This window comes from Dipteris shenzhenensis, chromosome 4 (assembly GCF_047967505.1).
Source record: "Dipteris shenzhenensis isolate YYH24624 ecotype China chromosome 4, Dip_SZ_1.0, whole genome shotgun sequence".
Taxonomy (NCBI): domain Eukaryota; kingdom Viridiplantae; phylum Streptophyta; class Polypodiopsida; order Gleicheniales; family Dipteridaceae; genus Dipteris; species Dipteris shenzhenensis.
Genome location: NC_141599.1, coordinates 2,757,996 through 2,775,651, shown reverse-complemented (window position 1 = coordinate 2,775,651; position 17,656 = coordinate 2,757,996). Strand labels below are relative to the sequence as shown.

The 17,656-nt window shown below is 44.0% G+C and overlaps 1 protein-coding gene across 2 annotated transcripts in view; it reads right to left on the bottom strand.

Annotated features, from left to right (window-relative positions):
- TAP38 (thylakoid-associated phosphatase 38) overlaps positions 1 to 17,048 on the bottom strand; it is a 37,172-nt gene extending 20,124 nt beyond the window's left edge. The window contains exons 1-6 of one of the 2 annotated variants that reach the window (XM_087373402.1): positions 16,445 to 17,048; positions 16,066 to 16,194; positions 15,780 to 15,885; positions 15,463 to 15,573; positions 15,251 to 15,330; positions 13,891 to 13,944 (exon numbers count right to left, since the gene is read on the bottom strand). In XM_087373402.1, coding sequence (XP_087229528.1) covers positions 13,891 to 13,944; positions 15,251 to 15,330; positions 15,463 to 15,573; positions 15,780 to 15,885; positions 16,066 to 16,194; positions 16,445 to 16,863 — 899 coding nt within the window. In that variant the 5' untranslated portion in view covers positions 16,864 to 17,048. The remainder of the gene's footprint in view (positions 1 to 13,890; positions 13,945 to 15,250; positions 15,331 to 15,462; positions 15,574 to 15,779; positions 15,886 to 16,065; positions 16,195 to 16,444) is intronic. The other variant, XM_087373404.1, reaches the window with a different exon arrangement.
- Positions 17,049 to 17,656: the final 608 nt, after the last annotated feature.

The following is a 17,656-nucleotide window of genomic DNA, read 5'->3' as shown; positions in this document are numbered from 1 at the left end:
GTTGGCGTACACTTTCATTTTACTCGCGAGCAAGTGGAACTGGGTACTATTCGATTGATATATGTTCCAGCTGTCGATAATCATGTTGACATTCTTACCAAGCCGGTTAGCCGACCTATTCTTGAGCATCTTAATCCACGGCTCGGGATTGGTGTACCGCCTCCTTCTCCTTAGCAGTATTTTATTTGTATACTAGTGCTTAAAGGAAGTGAATAAATCCCCTGCGAGGGCACTCCTTAAGCACCTCTCTTTCTGTACTCTATGATTGTACCATCACTACTGGGCATTTAGCGAAGATGAAAACCTACTTTGTAGGCATCTCCATCTAAATGAAAACCCTCTTACCAACCCAAAAAAAAAAAGAAAAAAGAAAAAAAAAAGGGCTGATGAAGAAGATAGATCACCCCTGGAACCATTCTACCTTGGACATTGAGAGGGGGTGTTAAGCCAGGCAATCTCCAAACGCAGAAGCCAGGGCCAAACAAGTGGCTAGAAAGGCCAGGGCCAAACAAGTGGCTAGAAAGGCCAGGGCCAAACAAGTGGCCAGAAAGACAAAAAATGGCCGGCCATTACTGGCCGACCAGAACTGGCCGACCAGAACTGGCCGACCAGAAGTGGCCGACCTGGAATTGGCCGGCCATTACTGGCCAACCAGAACTGGCCGATCAGAATTGGCCGACCAGAACTGGCCGACCAAAACTGGCCGACCTGGAATTGACCGACCAGCTGGCCGACCTCATGGGTCAGGCCTATAAAAGGCAGTAGCTCCCTAGCTACCACATCACTTTTGGAACAGGCTGCTGCACACCTGCTCTCCAGCATCTCTGCCTCCTCTGCCTTCGCTCCTGCATCCTCTCCAGCAACTCTGCCTCCTCTACCTCCGCTTCAGCATCTCCTCTGCCTCTGCCCCAGCAACTTCTCTACCTCCTCTGCTTCCTCTCCATCATCCTCTCTTGTAGCTGCTCCAAATCAGCATCGACTTCCTCCTCTATTGTTGCTACCCTTCTTTGCAGATCTGCAGCAAACCTTTGCTCTTTTGGCAATAGGTTGCTGACCCAGATCTGGTTCAGTTCCAGCTTGTGGAGCTAGTGCAGAGCCCACTTCAATTGACTGCTCTGGAGGACTGCTGTTCGCTCCCTCCACAGTTTCTTTCGCAGATATCTCTTCTCTTGTATTGAGTTACTTTGGTGATATATATTTCTTCTTCAGCTATCTTTCGTCTTTAGTGTTGTCTTATTTATCTCCAAGAAATTTCTTTATATTTGCATCATAGAATCCCATGAGGTAAGGTTTTTGATTTGGATCCACAATTGTACCCTTGGCTACTTGAAGATCCTTTTCACCAATTTCTAATTATAATCAAATGTGTTTGCATGATCTTGCTGTCCAAACCTACAAATATCCGGTCTAATTCCTATCAATCACTTTGTGAGTTGCTTGCAAATACAATGTAGCATCTTAGAATCATTTCTCTCCGTCTTAAAGATATTCTAACCTTTTTCAATTGGAGTGCTGACAAGCTTGCAATTTCCCATATCATACGATTTGACAATCTCATCAATCTCTCATTTCAAAATGCCTACTCAACTTTTCCTTGACTTGATTTATCATCAACAAGCTGTAGCTTACAATGATCAAATCATCCACATATATGCAATGATAGTCAATTTTCCATCTTGATTCAAAGTTGATGATCAATTCATCCACATATATGCAATGATAGTCAAATCTTCAGTTCTAACAAACCTCTTAATATTTCAAAAATCTTGAATGTCTTATGCATAAATAAGATAAAGCCTTTTCAGGTCTAGTCATCAATGAAAGTAACAAAATATTTACTTGCTCTTTGTGAATGTGTGTCTAGCATGTGTCCTGCAATTATCTTTGTGTACTAGAACCAATGGGCCATACTCCTTGGTTCCTCCTTTGATAGGAAATGATTCCCCGTGCTATTTGCCACACACACATAAGCCTTCACCAATTTCCCATTTGATATTTGGTAGACCATGTCCTATATGTTTTTCTCTATGAGCTACAATGATTGGAAATCCAAGTATCTAAACCTTTGACGCCATAAATTTGCTTCACTATGAGTGATTTCCGGGTGGCATCATTGCTAGCCTCAATCCTTTGTTCAATGATTCTCAACAAGAATGTCAAATTCTTGGCTAGTGTTGGTAGATATGACACTTGGAAAATACCTCTTCATGATCCATCATATAGATTTCAGAATAATTTCTCTGATTCCTTCAATAGATATTTTATTGTCGTCATCACGATATATATTCTGAGGTTTATCCAATGGCCTAATTCATTTAAACCAATCTTTCCTCAAGATCATGTGCGCAAAGGCTCCCGAACGCCTTGTCATTTCTTACTCGTGCCACCTCCCATAATCCTTACCCAAGACGTCTCCTATGTACCCAATTAATCCTAAAGCCTTCACACTCCAAAGGACAACTAAGTCCTTACTCACGCCACCTCCCCATAATCCTTACCCAAGCCCTCTCCTATGTATTGATTAATCCTAAAGCATTCACACTCCAAAGCAAATCTAAGTCCTAAAATCCCTTTGCCCCTCTTTTACTCAAGTCCCCTCATTCCTACATATCAAGGCATCTGCTCTATTCTAAGTGGCTATTCAATTGCAGGCGTTAGACAAGGGCCGGATCAGTGTCTGAAATGTTTGCAGCTTCAGACCAGCGATGTATGGCAATGCCTACAAAATTGCTTAGAATTTTGATCTCATGAACAAGAGTTACGTCCCCAAAGGCCCTCTAAACAAGAAGTATGTGGAGACCTCAAAGCAAACAAGATCCAAGACCAGCACGACCTCACATAGCAAGGCAGCTTAGAATTTCGATCTCATGAACAAGAGTTACGTCCCCAAAGGCCCTCTAAACAAGAAGTATGTGGAGACCTCAAAGCAAACAAGATCCAAGACCAGCACGACCTCAGATAGCAAGGCAGCCATAGATGTAGGTTTGAGGGTTTTCTCAACCCAGAGGAGATGCAAAAGCACGACACGGAGCATCTCTATTGTTACCGTCATATGCATGGCCATGACAAGTGGCATTGGTCCCATTTGCATCTTGTACAATCAAGATATGCCCCAACTTCAGGAGGTGTCTCAGCGGAGGAACGCCTTGTACATTTCAAATTCAATTTCTTCATGATTCGGGGCACCATGATAATACATGCAGCTCCCCCATCAACACACACATTTTTTGACATGGCAATTATCTATGATGACATTGACTGTATGTGGGTGCCGATCAATTTCTTTAGAGATAGAAGATACCTCTCTTACCTTTCCCTTTTTCTTGTTCCTCCTTGTTGAGAGCCCTTGCTACAGCTCACGTCTCACCTTAGGGCTTAATGCTATTAGTTGAGGGAGCGTGATGCTCAAACAACGATGAGCAAGGTCCTGAATGACCGAATAGTCTTCTTGCCCCGAGCGATGGGAAAATCCGAGGGAGACCATTTACTCCTGCGAGATCTTTTAGCCTTCTCTATTGGTGGTTCTGCCATCTCAGCATCTGAGGGCTCTGAGAAGGACACCTTCTTCCTGGGGCGGCCTGGTCCACGGTTTGGAGAGGGGTCCGAGGTGGTACGACTTCTTTTCCCGAGGTCAAGGATCTCTACATCAGAATCCTCAGTGCATGATTCACTTAGAAGATTCACCCTTGGAATATTGGGACATTTCGTGAGATAATGACCCTTTTGGTGGCACTCATAGCATACAACATTAGCACGGTCTCTTGGAGGGCGGTTGGCTTGATTTCTGATGCCCACCATCTCAAGCCGAAGATCATTCAGCGCCTTGGCTAGGTTATTGACTCCAGGTTCTGTTGCAGGGGGGCCTCTTTAGTTGGAGGGGCCGAGGAAGTAGAAAGGAGGGGGGCTCGTGGGCGAGGCTGGGGAAATCTTCGAGGCGGAGCGTGAGAATATACACCTTGTTGAGGGTAAGCATCTAAGGGAGAACCATACATTTGAGGTGGAGGCGGTGGATACATCCCTGATGAGGGGTGGGGGTATGCCCCTGAGTTAGACCCCCCAAGTTGTTGTTGCAAGAATTGAGGGGGTTGCGGAGGGACAATCGTCTTCTTTGAAGCGGGGTTAGACTGAACTTTATCAAACTTTTGAGCAATCTCATGTGCTAGCACCATAGTTTCTGGATTCTCCCATTTAAGCTTGAGGCGGAATTCGTCACTTGCTCCTGCTACAAGGAAGCCCAGCACATGCTGAGTCATTCCAGCTCGAAATCCGGCATTGTCCTCCTGTGTGGCAATTAAACAGTCCAGGAGCACGGCCGCTCGATCCACATATCGACGCGCCATCTCACCTTCTGACTGCATCAAGTTTGCCACCTACAGGTACACATTCTTCGGCTCCTCTTCTTTGCCAAAATACTCAATCATCGCTGCTGTCAACCTTGGCCAGCTTTGGCGAACATCTTCGGCTTGGTTCTCATACCACACTTGAGCCAAACCCTCTATAAATGTGGGAAGAACCAACAGCTAGCTGTCAGAAGGGAGGGAGACCCTTCAAGAGAACCAGTTCAAGAGGATATCAAGTGTTATGGACAGGTAGCAGGACAAAAGTGTCACTATTCTGTTTGACGATGGTATTTTGGAGGATTTATTGGATGAGTCCCTTCCACCAAGCTCCGTCTGCCAACAAAACAGTCAGCAACAGTACTCCCAACTCCATAGTGATAGCGTGGGACATCGAGCTCTGCATCAATGGGATGGACTTGAAGCAAACCTTCATTGTCACCCAATTAGGCCAAGCAGATCTTACGCACGTTATGGCTTTGCTTACCACTGTGCAGTCATCAATTTGCGTGAGCACAGTGCAGCATTGAGAATGGACGGCCTTGATACTTTGATTAGTGCCTCATATAACCCACCAGAAGTTAGCAGCCGGTATGACCTTGCACCACCCACAGGCTGAGTCAAATCATGGACAGGGTCTTCAGCTCTGCCCTGTGTTCCAATTTCAGTAGAAGGGGATGTCATGGGCATCTGCAACCCATGGATGACTGCCTACATGGCAGTGCTGCAGTCTTGCAGCCCACTGCAGTACTTTGATCAGTACTTCAGTCAGCATGTCAAAGCACCGTAAAGGATGAATGTCAGCCTGTATGGCAGCTGACAACAGCAGAATAGGACACGGCAAGTCAGGAAACTGGTCGAGTGGCAGGTGGCAAAGTCAACAGTCAGTAGCTTCAGATGGGTCAGCAGTCTGTGGCATCCTGCAGGCCACAGACTGAGTCGGCCTGTTCCAGCCCTCTCCCTAAGAGCCACAGACTGTATAGGGCTGCCATGGGGAGTCACAGCACGAGGAGCATGTCTAGGAACGGCTTTCAACCCAGTCTGTGTCCAGCAACATCCACAACCTCGATATGAGAGTGCCCCACCATTACCAAAAATCCTTCGGCGTTGATTCCTCAGTCTTCAACTAGATCACTTGCTGTTACTCCCAACATCCTGCAATTGAGTGAACGTGGAGAAGCCTCCTCATCAACTGTATCTGTCAGCAACTCAGGCTTCTCGAAGTCTTTGTCTTTAACCTCTGAAAAATCTTGCAGCAGGTACTAATAGCATTCACAAAGAAAACTCCCCCTCTATCTGTCCAAAAGATTTTTCTTCGAACACCTGAAAACGTTTTGACAATGCAAGCCCAAAACAATCTATTGAAGCTTTCAATGAAGTACATAGAGAAAACATACCCTAGGATCTCCTCTTGGTTTTGCTAAAATTTAGAGCTTGTCTTCATGACTTCTTGTCCAGCATATGTTTGACAATTTGTACAAATGTAGCAGCCCTGGAAGTTCTAATTGTGCATGTTGGAGTAGAGGCCTGTAAGCCCTTAGATGAGAGCATTGGGACATGGTACTTGCATAGTATGGGGGAACATGAGTGGTAGGCATGCGGGCATGAGCGAAAGGCATGTGGGCATGAGGTATTCATGCTGTGTGGGGAGATCATCTTGGATCTGGCCCTACAGGGCTGCCAGGTGGACACCTTATAGGCGGTTGGAGATGGCTGGCAGATTCCCAGGAGGCGTGGCAGTGGATATGGCTATGTCAGCAGAGCAAAAAAGCATATGTGGCAAGGTGTGGAACAGGACTGGGGCAGTATATTGCTGCCCAGCCCACGGTGGGTCGGGAATCAGACCTGGGCAGTCAGCATAAAGGGCCTGGTCTGTCGGCCAGTGCGTAGCTGGCAGAAGGATTAGTCAGTGGGTTGGCCTAGGTTGGCCTAGTAGGGGCCTATCATCCCTACAATAGTGTTGTTCAGCCAGCAAACTGGGGGGGCAGACCGAGTCCCTCCTCTCCTATAAATAAGAGCTCAATTAGGGCTTTGTCACTGACATGCAGAGGTTACACACTCCACAAAGGGAGCAACACTGAGCAGGGTATAAGCAGTTTAGGAAGTCATCTTTAGGGCTTCACACTGAGATGTTCTGGCAGCAGTTTTGTGCATGTGACAAGCACTTGTGTGAGGTATTTTGGCACCTATTTAAAAGGAGCTATTTTGGCTTCTCTACTGCTGTCTATTATCCCAGTTCTGAGTGTCCTTGAGAGTGATTCTTGTGTACACATGATTATTGAAGTGGGATTTGTATTTTGTTCAAAGATTCTTCCTTTGGCTATACATTCTTCCCCTGCATGAGACGTCCAGCACCATATCAAGCCCATGCCTAGATTCTCCAACAATGCCATTCCTGGATGGGTATGCTGTTGTATCTCTGATTAATGTAAATCGTTCTAGTTACGTATACACCTCTACTCCATATACTAATGCTGGAATGACAGATGCACTGTAAACTAACTCTCACCACATGCGAAATTTAATTGAACACAATATCTAGAAGCCAGGAATTTGGACCACGGACTAGGAAGCGTCCCCAATACTTGTGAGATGTCAGAAAAGTTTGTGAATGTCTTTGCATTACCAAAACGACTATGGGGTAAAGTACATTATCATATATGAGCTTCTCTCGAACACTGAAAACCACATAAAAAGTATAAGACTACTCCTGCAGATCTACAGTCTCCAAATCTTGATATAGAAAGAGGCTACAGAGCAAGTATGATTTACATTGTACATTGTACCGCTGATGCTACAGCCTACTGCTGCTTTGTGATGTTGCTGTTGCTTGCAAGGCACTGCATGGTCTGTAGTCAGGCCAATGCCTGTACTCTGGTCAAAGTTGCTGCTGAGCTGGAGCTGCTGTTGTGCTTCACTGAGCTACCGTTCTGCTTCATACAGGTCAAAATTGTTTTTGTATGTGTGTGTGTGTGTGTGTGTGTGTGTGCGGGCCTAGAGTGCAACGGGGCCGGCTCAGTCTGTGGCCTGCAGGATGCTACAGACAGACCTGACAGACTCCATAAGTTTAAGGAATATCTGATTCATTTATGGAATGCATGAGGTGGTACTATGTAGATGCCCGAAATTGGTACCAATATTCCTGAAGGTTATGGCATGTTTGGACTTGGTCCAGCAGTGCCATGAGTGAATGGAGCTGTACTGATACCTGTAATCGAGTATGGTTCTGGTTGTCCATGTGTGATGCGGAACGGGATTTGGCGGTACGTGTGCTGACCAAACTCTTTATCTGCTCTTGAGAGCTTCTGAAAGGGAGCAGGTGGGATTTGAAGGTTCTGGATAGGGAGTTTGGACCAGATTTTGATAAGACTCTTAATCGGTTCTAGAGAGCTTCTAAAAGGGAGCATCTGATGGAGCACATTCGCCTTGCCAACATACTTCTAAGCCTCTAGATAGGTTGGTGCAGATCTCTTTGGTCCAGCATGATCCTACAAAATTAGAAGAGATCTCAACCCCTTACAATATTTATAGCTGAGGTTTAAGATGCACTAGTCTGTTTGGGTCGCTGAGCCATGTGTTCTGCTCATGTATCTCAATGGTCTTGCTTTGCGCTGTCCTCGTCTTGGTCATCCTCTTGATAGAAAGATAGAAAGAGATGATGAGTCTCTATGTTGCATTTTGATGTGGCACAAGTGTGACCTCTATAGGTGCACTATGTATCTCCAACATAATAGGTGAGGAGTTTCGAAACGCATTTCAGGGTTTCAAAAACATTTTGAGGCAAACCCGAAACGTCTGTAAAAATGCTTTGTGCATAATAGGGTATTTAAATATATGTTTTTTCCCAAAAATATTAAAACATTTTAAATTATTACCACCAGAAGTCCAATACTTGAAAAAAACTCATGAAACATAGTATACAGACATTTGATATGCCACTTAGAACTTGAAATTGGATGCTTGAAACATATTACTAAATCCTAAATCAGAAAATTAATAACACATCATTGTAGATTCAAGTATCAATGGTCATATTTCAAAATTGAAAAAGATACATGGAATCATGAATCATGATTTATGTATGTGCTGCATTTGGACGGGCTAAAAGAAAATGTACAGGTTGAAAGTCGATTTCAGTATAAGGGTGGCAATTTGAGACGTGGTGCAAATGCAACACGACACCAGATTCCCCAAAATTGGGACAAATAGGAATTTTTTGAACATTGGGGTTTTTTGGGGGTCCTGAAACACGAGTTTCAGAACCGAAACATTTCTGAAACGTTTCATAAGTTTCGGGCTGTCCCGAAACATGTTTCGGACCTACTACGATCTCCAAGGAAGAGGCCCAAACATCTCTAGCTTGTGTTTGAAGCAAGACAAGGTATCAAATCCCTCTTAAAAGAAGCAATGGAACTGCCCTCTAACCCCATAGTAGGGAAGGCATATGAACATCCAACGGTCCTTGATCCCCACCTTCTATAAGGCACATGCCAAGCATATCCTCCAATATAGAGGGATCATAAGTTCCTTTGAAGATTTCCAAATCTCTAAAGGGAATCCTCCTCTCCAATCTATTGGACCCATTCTTGTAAAGGTTCAATAAATCTGTCCAACCTATTGCAAGTGATCTGTGTATATTTTATTTTAGGAAGAGTAGCATAGTCCAACCAAGCCTTAAAAAGTTATGGCTACAATACACATGAGCAAAGCATCCGAATTATTCTACAAGGGGATAATCGATCCATCCATAAATCATGAATTTGTCCACTTGTGAATATAAACTCATAAAACACCCTTTGACTTGTGCATACCCACACCCCTTGCTCCCGTCTATTGTGAGCTAGGAGGAAGACAACACCGGTGCAAGGAGCCTATACCCTTTGTATGTATGTTATGATTTGAACTATTGATCCAATTGCCTTCCCAAGGAGGTCAAGTTCTCTCATTAGGAGAAGAAAGAAAGAAAGAAAGTCTATTAATGTCCATGGGAGACTAAGAGGTCTATGGGACAAAATGAAAACCAACTAGTACATCAGCTTAGGGAGGAGCTCCGAAGGAGTGCAAAGGCAGCTCCATTTTGTTTTAAGTACCTACGTGATAACCTAGATAAAACATACGTATATATAGCAGGCCATACATCAGTTTAAGACTGAGAATCTTTTGGTTTTGATTTAAACTGCTCATTTACCATCCTTCCCGGCAGCCCGAACTTTTGCTAATTCCTTTTCCCTATCCTTCAGTCGGCTATCCATATCTTAGTCCCTTTCAGCTTATGAGATTGTCATAGTACTTTTAAACGTAGGTCTCGTGAGTTGAATGTAATGATAGCATGATCATACGCCGACCGATCTGGACTGTTCGAGCTCCATCTCATCATCAAGATTGCTAGGATTGTCATCTATGTCAGCTGTCGAATCAATGGTAGGCATGGCTGCTTTGACATGTGCAAAGGTATCATTGAATGATTCCTCTTCTCTATACCATTCATCTGGAAGCCCCCCAATTCTGATTTTCAAAGAATTATCCTTTCTAGAAGCATGTTCTTTAATCTCTTCATGGACGTCAGCTTTGTTGACCTTTGCGTCAAACTCCACAGTCACTTCTTGCTTGGCTGTCTGCACTTCAGTTTGAACTAGATTCTTGACTGCAGAGACTAGTTGGGGGGTAGGGGGGGAAGCATTACATGACTTTACAGCCTCATCAATGACTTCCTTCTTACCAGGTCCTTCCAAAACTTGAATTCTAGTTATGGCATCCCTTGATCCTGTAGAAAGAAAATCTGTTCATGATACCCAATAATGGGTCGGTCAAAACGACCACCTCGTTCATATGTATTCGCATACGGGAAGGTGTCCTAGCTGCAACTGTGGCATATTGGGCTTTGCTATTGGAGGTTGCGGGAGTAGAGGGTGATTTTGAAGAGCGGGGTAGGTTGGGTGATTCTTTGGTGGCCATATCCCCTGTTACCCCCTGGCTGAGCTAATCCCCTAGTTGAGCTGGGGGTTCAGCCCAGCTAGGGGTCCCTAACTCACGAGCCTGCCTACAACCACCCTGCTGGTGCAGTACCGCTAGTGGTAGTACAATAGACTGTCTACAAGAGGGGTTACGGGAGGGAGGGCTATGAGAGGTACGGGAGGAGCAGACGGGAGAGCTACTGATCAGCACGGGAGCAACAGTCAGCACTAGAGAGGGGCAAATCTAGATAGTTGCCTTAGTTAAGGACTGTATCACGTTACTTGACATACAATCAGGGACACCAGTGCAGCGCATCACCCATAGATAGAGATGCAATAGCCAATGCCTATAAAGAATCGCTTTTAAGGCTAGGATGCAGCCATGAAAATGGATAACCTGTAGTGGGATGGAGTGATGGCCATTATACAAGGCTTTCCACAAGGCGAGGGTTCAATGCAGTGAATTATTGATGGGACAAATTGATGTACTGGGGTCAATACCAAGGATTACAAGGCCTGTGGTTGTGAGTGTGATCACATGAGTGACTGTGTGAACAAGTGTGTGTGTGTGTATAGGTGTGCTTGAGTTAGGTGTGACTGATGATGTGTCAGTTAGAAGGTGTAAATGAGTGAATCTAGGATTGTGGTGTGTGATTGAGAGATTCACGGAGATGATTGTGGATCTAGATGCTCACTGTTGAGCTCACATATGATGTAATCTATGGATGTACCCAGTGTCTATATAATGACACTCTCTCAATGAATAAACAAGCTTCACTATTCATCTTGTTGCCGCTACCTTGTCACCATGCATTTCCAACATGCGGTATCAGAGCTACTCAGCCTCCATGAGCCTCCTTGAGCCATTTCTAGCCACGTCATCATCTTCTTCCTCACACTCTCTTCTTCTCCATTTTTCCCCCTCTTTTGAGCAGAATTTCCACGTGCTTGTTCTCCCTCTATAGGTGACCATTTATAAAATTCTTTGAGCTTTAGAATACTCTCAGTAGGGCGAATTTCCACATCCAAGCGATTAGTGAAATATTGCTCCAGTCGCTTGTGCCAACAGTTTCTTCACTCGGCGAACTTTTGCATAATTCTACGTGCTGGAGTCATATTTCGCCAATTCCTCTTAGCAACAGCTGGGCAACCCTATGAGCTAGCTCCAGTTCAAATTAAAGGCCAAATTCTTTAGTATTCGAGGAGAAATTGACGAAAAACCAATCGAGAATGGCACATTTCTCATAGACAAACCGACATGGCATTGTGCATTTCCTTGCTAGTGGATGATCTCTGGTACAAGACCTTTCTTTCTACCTAGAAAGCCCTCTCAAAGCTGCTTGCTGCTGGTCAAATTTCATCCTCCGAGTTGCTGCTATCTCTGGTTGCTATTTTGGACAGTTTTAGCTTTGAAAGGGTTAACTAGCTAAAAATTGGGGCTTTTGACCTTGACTAAAAGTTTTCAAGTATATTGACTCTTCTTCTTGAGCATTACAACTCAGTTATGGAACTCATGGTGTCATTGTACTTTGCATTTATGGAGATGACTCAGTGGTCTATGCAACATATCTTATGATGTATGCAACTTCTTTGCATCTATATGGGGATGACATGATGATTGTGCTCTCGAAGAATATGTTCCACTTGCTTGAGTCTATTTGTCAAACCTTGTAAGGCATTAGACACTGCCCATTGGTAAGACCTTGCCTAGAATTGGATACTTTGCTTCACATTGACAAGATTATGCTTTGGTACACAAGGACAATACACAAAGAAGGAAAGCTTTGCTTCATCGACACCAAGTACAATGCAATGGACAAGCAAGTTTATAAGTCTGAATCCTGATACAATGGTGGCTTGGCAACGACGCCGGAAAAAGATTGCCATCAAGGGGAGGAATTTCCCCACATCTTCGACTTAGAATTTTTATGCTCAATAAGGGTTCTCTGCCTTGGGATGTCTCTCTCAAATTATTGTTAGTCTTATGTGAGTTTTACCTTGTTAGAGCCATGGGAATTTCCCATGCATAGTCATTGTCCATTCTTCCAATTGTAAACCAAGAGACCAAAGTCAGAGTGAGATCATGTTGGGGTGAGCATGCTCAAATGAGTCTATTGCTGATGCAACTAGAGTGAGTGCCATGTTGGGATGATGAGTGTTGTCACTAGAGGTGGGCAAGCCATGAGGTTTCCCATTGACTACTGCTAGGATTGAGGTCATCAATTTGTGGGGGGGTATGATGGGACAAATTGATGTACTGGGGTCAATACCAAGGATTACAAGGTCTGTGGTTGTGAGTGTGATCACATGAGTGACTGTGTCAACACGTGTGTGTAGGTGTGCCTGAGTTAGGTGTGACTGATGATGTGTCACTTAGAAGGTGTGAATGAGTGAATCTAGGAGTTTGGTGTGTGATTGGGAGATTCATGGAGATGATTGTGGATCTAGATGCTCACTATTGAGCTCACATTTGATGTAATCTATGGATGTACCCAGTGTCTATATAATGACACTCTCTCAATGAATAAACAAGCTTCATTGTTCATCTTGTTGCCTCTATCTTGTCACCATGCATTTCTAACAATTATATCATCGAGTTCCCTATCTTTACAACATCCGTTTCATACTTCTCTTTAGCTCTACCAACTGAAGCCAATCACCCATTCGCCATATCTAATGAAGAGCTCCTTGGACCCACAACCCAACCATCCCATGAGAACTCCTCCACCTTTGCGTGGAGATGAGCTTCTAAGGGGATTTCAACACGCTTCATCTACCAACTCTTCATCTATCAACTTCACCCCCTCAATGAGGTCGAGTCTGAGTGCACTTCATTTTTCGATATCTCGTACTAAAAGGCTAGCTTTATCACTTATTCAAGGATCTCATGCCTAATTGTTGGGAAGCTCGTTTTAAATGGCAACCTTTTCCTAACAACTCAATCAGCAAGGCTTGTGGTTTTTGTATGGTTGCTGGCACAAATGATGGACTATCATGACAACTCAGATGTGCATCTTCGCACCAAGTTCCTCTCATAAAGGGCACATTCATATTGATAATGAATAGCAATGAAGGAGAAGGCTAAGTGGAACGCATTCTCTTCATCTAAGCTACAGTTCCTTTTTCCTTCACTTCCTCCCAAACAACACTTCTAGCAAAAAACCTCGAGAAAAGGTAGCTGATGGGGCTATACCAAGCTAAATTCAAAACAGATCATCATATCAATAAGCCACAACTTGATCCTATCCAACCTAAACTGAATTGATGCTCCCTATCATCTCAAGTTCTCGTCCTCAAACAGGTTGAGCCTACAATGTTCTTCAACAGCAATGCATATAGGTGAACGCACAAGTGTGTGTCTGCATGCATGCATGTGCATGTATCAAACACATATTACAATATTTAAAATACACATTAATGATGTTTGAACAAGCAAAAATTATGGATTATGCCTGCCCAAAAATTACCAAACACTCATCCATGAAAGTGGGAAACTTTGCGGGCTCATGTTAGAAAGAAAATCCCATTTACTGAGATAAAAAATAAAACGGTCTAAGGAAGAAACCATGTGGATCATCGAATATGCCATTTCCACCCACCTAGATGCAAATTTGCTTGTCCAAAGGCCCCCTTTGATACCTTCCTCTAGCATCCTGCATCATGAGAATATCAAGCATTCTGTATAAATTTAAAAATTATTGAGCACACAAAATTCCCCACAAAATGTTACAAAACTAGCAAGATGCAGACAGAAATTAACAAGCAATGGTCACAATATTGAAGAGCACAAAAGCAAGGAGGTCTCCTCTAAGATTCAGGAGCCGAGACATTTTTTAACTCTTGGTGGTAGCTTGGGAAACAAGCACTACAAGATAGGACTCTCCAAAGATTCTACAATTTTTACAACTGCTAGCCTCATCATTCCCAATATTCAAATGCCAGTCTCCACTAAGTGAGGATGGTAGTAAAACTTGATATATAAAAACAGATGCATGTCAGATGCTTTGAGCTATCTTATTACATCTCTAGTAGAATAAGTATCCTAAAGTGAGATTAGCCTTTGGCCCTGGTGCTGGGAAAAAATAACAACCATCAACCTTCTCCTTGAGTTCATGCCATAACTTTGTCTAGGAATTTATGGCAAGCTATGTTTAATGTCTTTGTAACTGCATGCTAATGAAACCCTTCACCTTGGCCATTTCTGAACAAGCAAACGCCAGGTTCCAGGTACTTGTATCCACCAAGGTCAGGTAAATCTCCAAACCACACACATTTCAAATTAGAACTTTCAGCAAAAAAGGTGTGGCAAGTCCTGAAGAGGGCATCGCTAATAATTTGGCAGGAAAGAGATGCAAGAAGGTAAATAGGAGTGAAATGGTCAAGAAAGAGGTCTAGGAAGATGATCTGGTGCAAATCACAATTGCTTGGAGCAAGAGACAGACAGCTGGAAAACTGCAATAGCGCTGATGATTTCAGCACAAGGGTGAAAACTTGGCAGCAATTTAGATGCAGAGGATAGAGGGAGAGGTGGAGCACACAGTGACTAAACTAATCAGAAAATGGAATTTTAATGAGGGAGCTATGAGCAAAAAGGTCTTGCAGGGTCAAGCTGTCCTGGAAATAGCATGGAGTAAACAAGGAGCAAGCACTTGATGATGATGTTGCTCTATCTCTGTTGAAGAAATCCATAGGTCAGATTTCTCTTGTTGATATCCCCTCTTGATCTGTATGCACTAAGAGGGACCAGAAAGTTGGAAATAGAAAGCTGAAATATAGTAAATCGTGCGCACTCTGTGGCAATCTGGACTAATAGTGATTAGTTCTAATTAGTCTAATTACAAAATTTCCCCATGACCCCTCCTTACGACTGTAGCTTTGACCTGGTTCTATTTACTCAAAAATACCGTTTGAAGCACTTAATCTCAAGCTCATACAAAGCTCAGGGTACAAGCAAATTACTCTTGCCGCTGTGTTTTCAATTTTATATCTCCAAAAGCACGAGAAACTGAAAGAATCCCACACACCCGTCCATTATTTATCTGCAACATAACATTAAAACAGGATGCTTATCGTTACATCAAAAAGATAAAACCTTTTTGGAAACCTTTTTGGACCACCCCACCCCCCACCTCCCCCGGCCCCCTTGCAATAAAAAAGGGTATACTACGCACCCAGCCACCAGCCTGCCTTATTCTCTTTATTTCGGCCAGAGCAGTTTTGCTGCTGCCATATGGACGATGATCTCCTGAAATCACTTCTGCTTTCCCTGCACGACTGATCACCTGCACAATGAGATATGCCACACAAAAGATTTACGATTCCAAATATGAACATTAAAAGCATAAGATTCCCAGCACAAGGGTATCCCATCCAGAACACTTCGTACAAAGCCACTCTTGATGGTGAGAAACTACATGAACAGAATTGCCACATACGGGACTATATCGCGATTCCGAAACTACTGCTGATTGGAAAAGTCATTACCCACCGCACGCGAGTCCCCCACATGTGCTACAACAACACAATCCGCTCCCAAGAACAATACAGTTGCAGTTGATCCTGACTCAAGCTCGTTTCCAGTCTCTTCTAACCTGCTTCTCTCAGTATAATAAATCATATTAACTTTCGATCAAAGCGGCCTTGTGATTGACAGACAATCTAGATTGTAAACGAATTTATCTTCAAACAGCACAGAGCATTTTTCCATCTTCTTCTTGTCTTTAAAAAAGGTGGTTACGTTTCTTTTGCAAGTGAGAGAATAAAATGGTCCACACCAAGACAAGAGTCGGTTGTCGGCTTGCATGAATGCGTTAGTAATTGCATTTTCGACGGCAGAAAAGTCGCTTGACTCCAAAAGCAAACCGTTCTGCAAAGCTCTGGTGCATTCTCTGTACAATTCTTCCCTGGACGGCAGTCGCAAGTTAATAAACATACGTCACGTCCTTCTGTAGAATTAGAAAACCCGCGTGCTCGTCTGAGTTCAAAGATAAACACGGATATGTATAAGCATGGTCGTAACTCCCTGGATGTTCATCCAGAGTTATACCTTTACACCCACATGGCAATATGGTGTAGTGTCACATTGCAAACTTACGTGCGAGAAACACAAAGACTGGTAGCACTTCTTGCGATGCGTGATACAAGGAGAAGTACCTGAGAAATTTGACGGAGGAAAACCCAGCGTGTCCATCGAACACAGCCGCGTAGTTGTATCCATTCAATCCGTCCGAACGAATCACGACCGAGTCTTCCATTTCGGACCTCGGACCCTGTAGAGCGGTCTGCGCCCATGTGATACCAGAAGTCGTTGGTGATTGTGAATCTACAAGGGGGGCGGGAGGCAATCCAACACTGGCAGCCTGGCCCAAATCCGTAGAGCAACGGGAAACAGCCAATCTGCAAATTTTGGTACAAACGGCAGAGCTGGGCAAACAAGGAGACGAGAGGGAGGAGTTGAGGGAGGGGAAATAGGAGCAATTCATGCAAGGATGTTGGGCAACGAGATGGCAACCAAAATTGGTTGCAAGGTTGGTTCTTGCTGCTGCGAGAGCGGGACCAAACAGTCCAGCCATAGCTAAGGATTGGTGAGTGAGAGTGAGAGCGATCAAACTATGATTCTAGAGTTGCTGTGCTAAAAGGCGATGGCGATGCACTGTGCTGTGCTCGGTGTTCTGTGCTCCGAGGCATTTGGTGATTTCTATCTTGTGATATACATTTGTGTGAAGAACTATCTTGTGATATATATTTGTTTGGAGAAGTGGATGATGTTTGCAAACTACTTTCCGATCCTGTATTTTATATATGGCTCTCTCCCTATCTTCTTTCTTTGCCAAACACGTGGCCCTTACGTCTGCATTTTAAAGGATATATTTCATCTCTTCCTCTTAGCTCCTCCACCTCTCCCCCCCTTTCCGTGCTCGCCCAATTGCCCGCTTTCGATTCCGCTCTAAAGAACACATTCTGCCCCTCACCATAGGGTCTTCACAATCTGTTGCATAGGCGACTCACTCCATGCCATTTTGGCAGACGCACTCGCCCACTTGAGCGGTTGCCCGCATTCGATTCCCCTCGAGTAAACAAAATCGATGCCTAGCTATCATAGGTGGCATTCGCTCCTGCTCCCAATTAGCGTAAGCGGTTTGGGTACTCACCCACCTGAGCAACTAGCTAAACAATTCTGTTGTCTACCAACATAGGCCATGGGGGGTGTTCGATTTTCCCTTGGGAAAACAAATATGCAGCATAGGCCATGGGGGGTGTTTGATTTTCCCTTGGGAAAACCTTATGCAGATCACTTTGGTTGCAGTCTGAGCTGTGTGCACTCATTCGTGGTTTGCATTGGGTTGTAGTGGATGCTTTACACGC